We start from the raw sequence: 11,600 nt of genomic DNA, 5'->3' as shown, positions 1-11,600 counted from the left end.
AAAAGTTGGGACAAGTCCATTTTTACCACTGTGTGGCATCCCCCCTTCTTACAACACTCAACAAACGTCTGGGGACAGAGGAGACCAGTTTCTCAAGTTTAGAAATAGGAATGCTCTCCCATTCATGTCTAATACAGGCCTCTAACTGTTCAATCGTCTTGGGCCTTCTTTGTCGCACCTTCCTCTTTATGATGTGCCAAATGTTCTCTATAGGTGAAAGATCTGGACTGCAGGCTGGCCATTTCAGTACCCGGATCCTTCTCCTACGTAGCCATGATGTTGTGATTGCTGCAGAATGTGGTCTGGCATTATCGTGTTGAAAAATGCAGGGTCTTCCCTGAAAGAGATGACGTCTAGATGGGAGCATATGTTGTTCTAGAACCTGAACATAGTTCTCTGCATTAATGGTGCCTTTCCAGACATGCAAGCTGCCCATGCCACAAGCGCTCATGCAACCCCATACCATCAGTGATGCAGGCTTCTGAACGGAGCGTTGATAACAACTTGGGCTATCCTTGTCCTCTCTGGTCCGGATGACATGGCGTCCCAGTGTTCCATAAAGAACTTCAAATCGTGACTCATCTGACCACAGAACAGTCTTCCATTTTTCCACACTCCATTTTAAATGACCCCTGGCCCAGTGCAAACATCTGAGCTTGTGGAGCTTGCTTAGAAATGGCTTCCTCTTTGCACTGTAGAGTTTCAGCTGGCAACGGCAGATGGCACAGTGGATTGTATTCACTGACAATGCTTTCTGGAAGTATTCCTGAGCCCATTCTGTTATTTCCTTGACAGTGGCATTCCTGTTTGAGGTGCAGTGACGTTTTAGGGCCCGGAGATCACGAGCATCCAGTAGAGTTTTACGGCCTTGACCCTTACGCACAGCGATTGTTCCAGATTCTCTGAATCTTTTGATGACGTTACGCACGGCTGATGATGATAACTTAAAAGTCTTTGCTATTTTACGCTGGGTAACACCATTCGGGTATTGCTGCATTATCTTTCTGTGCAACAATGGTGGAATTTGTGATCCTCTTACCGTCTTGGCTTCCGAGAGACACTGACACTCTGAGAAGCTCTTTTTATACCCAATCATGTTGTCAATTGACCTAATTAGTGTTAATTGGTCTTCCAGCTGTTCCTTATATGCTCAATTTCCTTTTTCCAGCCACTTATTGCTACTTGTCCCAACTTTTTTGGGATTTGTTGACACTGTGAAATTTTGAATCAACATTTTTTCCCTTGTTACATCCATCCATCCATTATCTTTACCCGTTTGTTCCATTTTGGGTCACGGGGGTCACTGATGCCCATGTCCAGCAATCACTGTGCGAGGGGCGGGGTACACCCTGGACGGGTCGCAAGTCCATCGCAGGGCCACATAGAGACAAACAACCATTCACTCTCTCACTCACACCTAGGGACAATTTAGAGTTACCAATCAGCCTAATATGCATGTTTTTGGACTGTGGGAGGAAACCGGAGCACCCGGAGAAAACCCACGCATGCACGGAGAGAACATGCAAACTCCACCCAGAAAGGTCCCTAGACCGGGGTTTGAACCAAGGACCTGCTCGCTGAGAGGCAGCAGCTCTACCAGTTGCGCCACCGTGCTGCCTCCCTTGTTACATTCCCTTGTTAAATGTTACATTTACTCAGATTAAACTTTTGATCTGTCATCTATGTTATATTACGAATAAAATATTGACATTTGCCATCTCCACATCATTGCATTCAGTTTTTATTCACAATTTGTTTAGTGTCCCAACTTTTTTGGAATCCGGTTTGTAGTAGGTTCAAGGTTCTTTGTTGTAATTTGCATAACATGTGGTACATGAGGTGGAATGAAACCCAAGGTCCCAGTTACACCCAAAAAATAGTAAAAAAAAATAAAATAAAATATAAAAAGATACAGTATACAAGGATCTAAGATATACGCTAAACACTTTCTCTTTCAGTCCTTGATATTTCTCAAGCTTCATGTGTTCATCCTGTCTGATGTTACAGTCACTTAACCCCACCTCCTCCTTCTGTAGTTTATCAACCATCACAACATCCTGTTGTTTAGCCATCACCCATTTGTGAGTCTGGATCTGAACATACAACATGATCCGAAATAGTCCATATTTATTCTATATCTTTTTAACTTCATTCAGGTTATGGTAGGTAGGTATGTAGAAAGAAATTTAAAAGGAGGATCAGATAAAATGAATTAGGCTACGGAGTGTTGTGATGTGTAGGATATATTAAACTATTCCTCTTTTACATCTGACCCAAATGTTTAGTAACAGATTCTACTTCTTAAACACCTAGCATTCCTTCAAGAATGCATTTAACCCATGCACCTCATGTGCAGTGGTGGCTCCTGAGCAAAACTATTAGTGTGGCGGACCATTTCCTGAATCACTAACCCACATATTTTTACAAATTGTGTTACATTTTATGTGACCCCCCCTCCCCCCATATATGTTAATATTTAATTTATTGGTTTTGTGTGTCTGTGTAGTTTTTGCCTTTTCTCTCTCCCACAGGTCAAGGTTGTGTCTCATGAGAAAAGCCATTTCTTATAAATGGTGACTTCAAATGTTAATCAGTTGAAAATGGGAGTTACACAAATTTTCACTTTTCACTATTTTAGGGGAAGCGGTGGTGCAGAGGTTAGAGAGAGCGAGACTGATCGAGAGGTCAGTTTCAAATTCCTCCGACCATTAAATTAAAATTTGGGTGTGAAGGGTGAAATCACCCACATCTGACTCCTTCATTCACCCCACCCCCATCTGCTCCCCTGGCCCACCTCAAAACGTCAGCCCTCCTGTGGTAGCTCGGTCTGTGGCTGCATCTGGAAGAGCATCCAGCGCAAAAACAATACCCATGTCTTCATACGACTTTGCTAATGGTGACCCTTGAAGAAGTAAGCAGTAAAAAAAAAAAACAATAATAATAATATCACTAGTTTCACTATCACGTTTCAGCACAAAAAAAGAAACTGTCCAGATGACCTGACTGAAAAATGTTGGAATAATATCACTAGTTTCATGACAGTGACAGGGTTGACAAACAATTATTGACAAGGTTTTACACAAAGCTGTTATACAATGAGCAGTTATGTTGTGAAATACTCCCAGCTAGTACACAACATCTGCTGAATTGTAGCAATTACTGTGTTTCCTCAGCTCAGTGGGCTCTAGTGTCCATCTTCAAATAGGACTTCAAAAGCTAATCAGCTGTAGATGGGCATCCAGTGATTATTTTCTGAAGGTTTCATTAACACTTGTTACATGATATTTTAGCAACAGACATTTATAAACCTCTCATGTTCCTTTCAAATGATCTACTCATAAGCATATTATGGATTTTAACCTACGCTGACTTGTGTTCAATAAACATGAGCGTATTTCTATTGAGGAACACAAGGCCAAACACCACAAGTGTTTAGTCAATATTAAAAAAGAAATTCATAGGTAAAAGACATATAAACATTTATTAATGAGTTATTTCAGACCATTAGGCAGAAGATACACAGACTGTCATGGGTTCTTCTGGAGGCTCTAAAGGCAGATCAAGTAATTTAAGCCCACAAACAAGATGAGATACCAGCAGCTATTGTGGAAGAAATGTGAGCAGCGGGAGTTGAAAATGCAGTGTTGTCTTCAAACATGTCTCATCAATGTTAATGAGAATAGAAAGTGCTCCAAGCCTGAGTGCTGCTAGCCTGCTGTTACCCACTACATGAGTACAAGAGAAATAAATCACAAAATGGTCTTTAAAACGAAATACATTTGGAGTAAACTAGAACAGTTTGTAAAGATTGTTTGATTGGTCTTTGCATGCCGCCTCAAGCAACACGTACTTCAGGTTACTCCGTTCTAAGTGCATTCAGTCAGAGGGCCCAACACAGCAACTGCTTCGATTTCAACGAGTCCACCCTGAAGACACAAAACACAGATGACAACTTTTAGTTTTTATAAAAATCGTCACAGAATCAGCAGAAAAGATCAAAGGTGTGTGTGAGGCACTCACTCTAGGGAGGGCAGCGACCTGATAAGCAGCTCTGGCTGGGAAGTTAGTGGTGAAAACTGGAGGAGAAAGTTCAGTTAAGGCTCCAACACACATTTAAACATATGGATATGAACTTATTCAGACAATATGGTTCAAGTCCATTAAATTATAAATGTGAGGGCAGCTCCCACTGTTGGTGCAGTATGGTTGGAGGTGGGCTACAAAATAACGTGCACTGCCTGTAGTACAGTTTTGTAAGTCGCTCACATAAAAATGAGCCATAGTTTTTAAAACTAGCCACACAAAACATGGCTTACTGTTCCAGTTGAGGTTTGGACTTTGGTCGCAAATACTCATGATTCAGTGAGACAGCAAAGGAAAACTTGCACATTATTCCACATTTCTGAGTGAAGTTTGAGTCACCAAGTAGTCTCCAACAGTCAGCTCAGTGAGATTCAACCTCAGGCTTTTCTCCTTCTTTAGTATCCAAACTCACATTCTAGATTCACTAAAAATATTTTCATTTTCTACCTCTCCCCTTGTCGTAGGCCTAGCCTTCGTACTAACTTTTATCTCTATTGTTTTTTTTTAGCCAGCCTCTTCCTCCTTTCTGCACTTCATTTTACCACCAAGTCTCCTTGTATTCTTTCCTCTCTCCAGAGGAAACACAAACACCTTCCCAGCAGTCACCTCATCATTTCCGCTGTACTTTCTCAGCCATCTGGTAACTCTTCCCAACCAGCCTGTCCCTGAACGCTACACAAAATTCTTCCTTCTTCAACTTCCACCATTCCACCTCTAGCTTTACTCACTTGTTCTTAATTATCAGGGTCATCCTCCAGTGCTGCCTACAGCACAGACTCCCCTGACACCACCTGCAGTCTCCTCTCTTCCAGGGTGCTCCTTCTACAAAGGATGTAGAAAAAAGCCCCAGTGGGTGTACCACTTCTTAAATGACCATGAAATTAATAGGAGGGGGAGCGGCAGGAGGGCTTTATGTCATCGGTAGAACGTCAGTGGTGATATATTGTCATCTATTAAGCTTCATCTATTGGGAGCAACAGGTCAGATTTCACTCAGCTAAATGACTCGGCACATTTCAACAGTCTGTGGGCTCATCTTTTATCAAAGCTGCTGAGTTTCTTGACTCTTATTTTATGCATGTTGGGCTCTTGAAAAATTACTCGTTACCAATATTTAGTCACAAGTGTCTTTATTGTTCACCTCAAAGAGCTGCCTAACAAAAACAGGGCAGTGAATGGCTGATTTAGTAAAAAGATGATTACAATAAGTGCATAAATATATAGAGTGTATGAACTATGACTCTGAAAACATCAGATAAATACAAAAGAGAAAATCTAGCGATTTTGAAGACATTTCTTAACAAAAAGAAGAAAAAAGTGAAAGTCAGGTGCTATGAACTTAAACACAGGTTGTCTGGGTTGTGCTGACACCCAGTGGTTAACTGGACGCCAGCAATCCCAGATGAAATTAATATCACCAATCACCTTTCAAGCTAGTGGCAGCCACCTGTTGTTATCCACCTGAAAAGGTTCTTACCCTTCTATTAACTTTAATGTGGCCCAAACGGCAACGTGTACCCCCACTAATGTTATATCAAAACAACCGGCTCGGCACCGTGATGTGTGCCATTACTTTTATTAGCCTTTTGAGTTACCATGGCAACATCATTTGCAAACAAAGATGCCATTTTTCTCATTGAACTCTGAACAGCTTCTAACTGTCCAGTGAGGTCACATGACCAAGAGTGGGAGGGTCTCTGAACAAAACACTGATTAACTTTTGGAGCCCTTTTGGTTCAAGATGGCTGCCACAGCTACCTCTGAAAACTCAAAATTGACTATAACTCAAGGAAATCTTTGAGATATTGAGCTGAAATTTGTTCTGTAGCTGAGAGCGAGTTGTTATACATTCCTAATGCAAATTAATAATCCAAGATGGCCGCCTTAGCAAAAAGGGAAAAAACACAACAGCTATTTTAAAGGATAATGAGCTGAAGTTTGGTGTGGTGGTAGCTGACTGCAATGCACAACACATTCTGAATTCAAATCTAAAAATGCAAGAAGGGTGCAAAAGCTAATTTCAAATGACCAAAGTTCATGTTCAATAATCCAGGTAAAAATCCCATAATGTTCAGTGAGGTCATCTGGACGGTTTCTTTTTTTGCTGAGAGATTTCGTCCTTCATCCAAACAACAATTTCTAATTTCAAATGGATAAAACTCAGCTGCTTTTAGAGCTATTCACCTGAAATTTGGTGTGGTGGTAGCTGAGAGCAATGCCAAGCACACAGTACTGTCAAATCATCATTCCACAATGGTCACAACGTGACAGTCCCCATCAAAGTTTCTTCAGGAACTTTCTAGTTTTGAGTTTAAATCAACTAAGTTGAGAAGAGATTTTAGCCATTTTAGTCAAACCTTGTGTTATCTCATGTCATACTGCTAGATGTCACGTAAGCTGCTAGAGTGTGTATAAGATGACTATCAGCCACTGCCACACCAAATTTAGCTTCATAATCTGTAAAATTGACTGAGTTTGTCATTTTGTATTGCTAAAGTCAATTAGCTGTAGCAGCCATGTTGAATTAGTTAGGTTCCCAAAGTTAAAGACAAATATACACCCAGTTATTATTTTTGTCCCAAGTCGTCCCGCAGTTAATGAGTTATTTTGTTAACTGATGTGGTTGATGCAAAAGTTAATGCCAAAGTTTTAGCCAAGTGTAGCATAATAAGTGACTTTCTGAGTTTGTACTGAGGATGATGCTCAGCGACAAACCAAAGCGATTTTAGTTCAATATCTGCAAAAATGTATGAGTTAATGTCACTTTGTGTGTTTTCTAATGTCAGCTGTGGTGCCTATCTTGAACTGTGTTGACTAAAAATGAATCAGTTGTAGATAGGCCTGTCGCGATAAACAACAAATCTATTAATTGCATGATAAATTAAAATTATCAACCTCATTTTCATTTATCGGCTTTATCGTTTCTTCATGTCTCTCTCTTTCTACTGAAGACACTGGATGATAAAAAGCTCAACTCCGGTGCTCTTCACTGACCCCTCCCTTTCTCTTTTCTCTTTAATATCCATTTTAACTGTCCAAAATCATGTTTTTGGATCATTAAAAGCAGCTAAGCTGAAAAGCTAAGCTACGAGCTAAGCTAATAGGCCGACCTCGGGGAAAAAAAACCTCCATCTTGTTGAAACTCCAAAATTCACAGTTGAAACCCGTGCCTTTGTGTAAAAAGTTGTTTTTCTCTTCAAAAAGAAGCTGGGAACTTGTTTACTGATTTTTTTTAATTAAAAGCTTTGTGTGAAAAACGCTACGCTAAAGAGTTAAAAAAACACCGACCGTCCACCATTTTGAGAACTGAAAAAAATGGAAGGAGAGACACGAGTCAAGGGGCCTCTCTTCCATTTTTCTTAGAGATACGCTGCTCACTCCCTCACTATCCATCCTTCGGTTCAAACAGTCTTATACTGCCATCTGGTGGTCTAAAAAATGTACTACATTCAAAACAAATTAACATTTCTTCTTAAATTTGATAATAATTACTAATTATTGTCAAATTTCAAACAATATTATCGTTTATCACAATAATTTCTGAGACAATTAATCGCCCAGCAAAATTTGTTAACGTGACAGGCCTAGTTGTAGATGTACATCTAATTAATTATCTATAAAATGTTAATTCAGATCCTCTGGACGGATTCTTCTTGTTGAAACGTTTCGTCTTTTATCCAAAATACTTCAGTCAGAATCTGTCCAGAGGACCTGACTTAACTTTGTTAGATTTTTCTACCTGGATTACTGAGCATGCATCAGGATATCCAATTAATTACTTTCTAAGAGTTTAATTAAAATTAATCCACTTATTCATGAGATTTTTTTGCTAATGCTAAGACAAATAACACACAGAGTCATTGGCAAAAACTTTTTCACCTTGGTGGGTGGCCATAATAAATACAGACAAGCCTGCAGTGATTGAAGTACATCACCGTACAGAATGATACTTACACTGCTTGTAAACATCATTGACATTTGAGAAATCGTTCATGTCGGCCAGCAGCACAGTAGTTTTGACAACTGCAAGAAATCACAGTAAAATGTCTGCAACACAAACAAAGTGAACTACACAGACACAAAACCTTTTGAGTCAGACAATCCATTCTCACCATTCTCATAGCTGCACCCAGCAGCAAGAAGAATTTCACCCATATTCACAAGAGCCTGAAAAATACAGACATGTCAGCAACACAAAGTGAACCACCTTTCATGCACGTGGAGTATCAGTATGATAGATTTAGCTACTAAATGAAAGAGTGTTGCAATAAACAGACTGGTCCTGAAGTTTGTAGCGTAAAACACCTGAGCTCACAGCTCTTTTTTCATTTTTACTGCACACCTTGGCTATGAGACATGAACAGAACAGCATATTAACCAGTCATAAAATGATGCTTATAAGAGTGGTAGAACATGTAATTGGAAACATGTAGTTACATATTAGTTTCTGATGTTGTGGGTCAGTGTGTTGAATGATGGACAGGTGGAAGTTGTCTGCGAGGCGTCACCTGTCTGGTTTGGGTCCGAACCCCACCATCCACCAGCTGCCCACTAATGGGATCCATCCCCAGCTGTCCTGATATGTACATGGTCCGATCAACCACCACCGCTTGGCTTAAAGACACAACAGAAACCAAATGTGACCTGCACTGAAATAAAGGCTTGTTTCTGTCAGCCACAATGTGAAATATTTTATCCCATCGTGTGCTTTAAGCTGCTGCAGACAGTCAGCAGGAAGTAAAATAAATAAACAATAAATCATTGATCATTTTTGGTTACACAAGTTATCCTGTGCTAGTGTTTAGAAGACGTGATGTTTTAGACCCAGACATGATTTTAATGATATATTACTGTTCTGCTTTGAATACGATTTTGTTTCTGCTCTGTTATTTAAAGCGAATGCATCCTGACATTTAGCTGTAACTGTACGTGAACTGTCACAGAGAAACCACAACACCAAAGTTGAAATTTAATCTACTGTATAAGGAGACAAGCTATTTTAAAACAATAAGTCACATCCAGTGGTAGACATGGTCCTTTGTAGAATGCACAAATAATTAAAGTCAATAAAAACTAACATTCCTTAAAGCATGTCATGCACAGACGTGTACTGCAGAAATTTAAATAAAGATCTCTCACAATTTGTCAGCATGTGGAGTGTGTGTCAAGGATGACTCTCAGCTACCACCTCCATTTGTAGTTCTTTCTCCATCAAACTGGTGGAGTTAAAATTTTATTTGTGTTAGCCCAGTTTCATCAACAGTGGAGGCCATTTTGAAAAAGGGTGACTGTAAAGGTTAAAAAGTTGCAATTGTACGTTGAATAATGCCGTTTTGAGAGTTTCATTAAAATCTATCCAGTTGTTCATGAGGTATCTTCACTATGGGTCCCTCGTGAAGAAAGCACAGCAGCGTCTGCACCTCCTCGGTGCAGATCATTAGGTCACCCCTCCCCTCCATCCAGGACACTGGTCTCAGACACTGTCTGACCAGAGACAATGGAATCAAAAGAGACAACTCTCATCCACAACATGGACGGTTTACTCTGTTGACCTCTGGCAGGAGGTACCACACCCTGAAGACCAGAACCACCAGGTTCTGCAACACTTTCATCCCACGAGCTGTTAGACTGCTGAACACAGGTCACTGATGAAGTGACCACAATAACAGACACACACAGACATAACTAAACACCAAAGTCTATAAAATTCTTATAAATGATGTACTCCTACACTACTGAGGAGAAATGAAGCACTGCTTTACAAAGAGAATGTTTATATTGGCCCAGCAGTGGCGGGCACGCTCCCGTTAGGCAAACCTAAACCGCTGTTGTGAATTTACAGTCAGGAAAAAAATAAAATAAAATAAAATAAAACCTCTTTCAGTTATTAGATTTTACAACACGGCCAATGATCAGATGATCTGATTTTTAAAAGGTTCAATTATTTTTAATCTAAAATTAAATGTTAATTCTGTCACTGCATCGTGTTAAGCACAAACAAAGCCAAAACGGAAAAGCGGTGTGTGAAAACCTAAGCACACCCAATGATGGATCCATCAGCTTGTACCACCTTTAGCAATAATTCCTTGAAGTTATCGTCTTTATGATTTGAGTCTCTCATGTGGTTGTAGAGTTTTAACCTTGCTTCAGTTCATAGAAGTTGGCAGACATCAGTTTCTGCACAGCTTCAAGGCCTCACCACAGCATTGTGATCAGGTTGAGGTCTAGACTTTGACTGGACCGCTGCATCACTGGTCAACCTGTTGCAGATTTGCTGCTGTGTTTGGGATCCTTGTCCTGCTTCATGACCCAGTTTGGTCCAAGCTTCAGCTGTCAGAGTCAGACGGTCTCACATTTGACTCTAGAGCTCGTAGGTCTACAGAGGCTATAGTGGGCTCAGTGAGGTGCCCTGCTCCTGTGGCTTCAAAACAAGCTCTCCACCATCGTACTTGAAAACATTTGGTATGAGGTGTCTCTGACGCTGTACATTAAGATAAATATACAATATACTTTGGTTTGATCTCAAATCTGTCCTCTCAAACCAGCCGGTCAAAGCAGATGGTCGCTTGTCCTGAGCCTGGTTCTGCTGGAGGTTTCTTCCTGTTAAAAGGGAGTTTTTCCTTTCCACGTTTGCCTTTGGGCTTGCTCAGAATGGGAGACTGTGACAAAGTGACGATTCAACGAGTCTGCTGCATGTGAATGTTTCTGTACAGTGCCCTGAGACAACTTCTGTTGTGAGTTGGTGCTGAACTGAATCTGTCCAGAGACATTGTTCACAAAGTCATGTGGTTCATTCAGTTGCAGCCTTCAAACCCAAGTCTTACTGCCAAAAGGCTTTCTCCTGGCATCTTCCAAAAAGCAATACTTGTTTAATCTTTAGTTTTTAGTCTTTTCAGACTCCTGTAGAGACTAAAGTGAAACTCTTGCAATTTTTCCTTAACTTCGCATGGTCTGACCTTGGGGTGAATTTGCTGGAACAAGCCCTGAATGTTTTCCTTGTTAATGACCCTTCTCACTGTAGAATGATGGACTTCAAACTGTTTGGAAATGACTTTATAACCCTGCATGGATTTCTTTTGCTATGACTGTGAACTTTCCAGACTAAGGTTTAAAATAAGCTCCTAATTTGTAGTCATTTTAAAATCTTCCAAAGTGTTCTTAAAGTTCTAGTGCTGTTTATGAGCAAAAAGTTTGTTTTAATATACAGTAAATGCATAATAAATATGTTAGTACCTGGAGATGGTCCCTGAGGTTAAAAAAGGTTTTAAACCCACTGATTCAGGACTTTACATCAAATACTATTTAATGATTACATGTGACATAAGATGCTTAAAGACTTAAAAGCATGGTTTGATGTCGGTTTTAATAGCTCAACCATTCAACATGCCACAGTGTGAAGTTCAAAATCCAAAAACTGGCACTGTGCTCGCACCATGGCTCTTTCCGTTTCTCACAAAATAAAAAAAAGCTGTCAAACATCGGATTAAATAAATCAACATATGTCAATAAATACACCAT

The 11,600-nt window shown here is 40.1% G+C and overlaps 1 protein-coding gene across 1 annotated transcript; it reads right to left on the bottom strand.

Annotated features, from left to right (window-relative positions):
• Positions 1-3,763: 3,763 nt before the first annotated feature.
• On the bottom strand, positions 3,764-11,149 carry LOC119410393 (2-iminobutanoate/2-iminopropanoate deaminase-like). The gene is made up of 6 exons (XM_037677305.1): positions 11,055-11,149; positions 8,591-8,696; positions 8,195-8,249; positions 8,037-8,105; positions 4,021-4,076; positions 3,764-3,926 (listed from the first exon to the last, which is right to left on the bottom strand). Exons 1-6 carry the CDS (start codon positions 11,147-11,149, stop codon positions 3,867-3,869), a joined length of 441 nt encoding a protein of 146 aa, XP_037533233.1. The 3' UTR covers positions 3,764-3,866.
• Between the last annotated feature and the right edge of the window lie 451 nt (positions 11,150-11,600).

Source organism: Nematolebias whitei, chromosome 5 (assembly GCF_014905685.2).
Source record: "Nematolebias whitei isolate Nwh7 chromosome 5, NemWhi1, whole genome shotgun sequence".
NCBI lineage: Eukaryota > Metazoa > Chordata > Actinopteri > Cyprinodontiformes > Rivulidae > Nematolebias > Nematolebias whitei.
The sequence above is the reverse complement of the archived record's forward strand: the minus strand, read 5'-3'. Positions and strand labels throughout refer to the sequence as shown.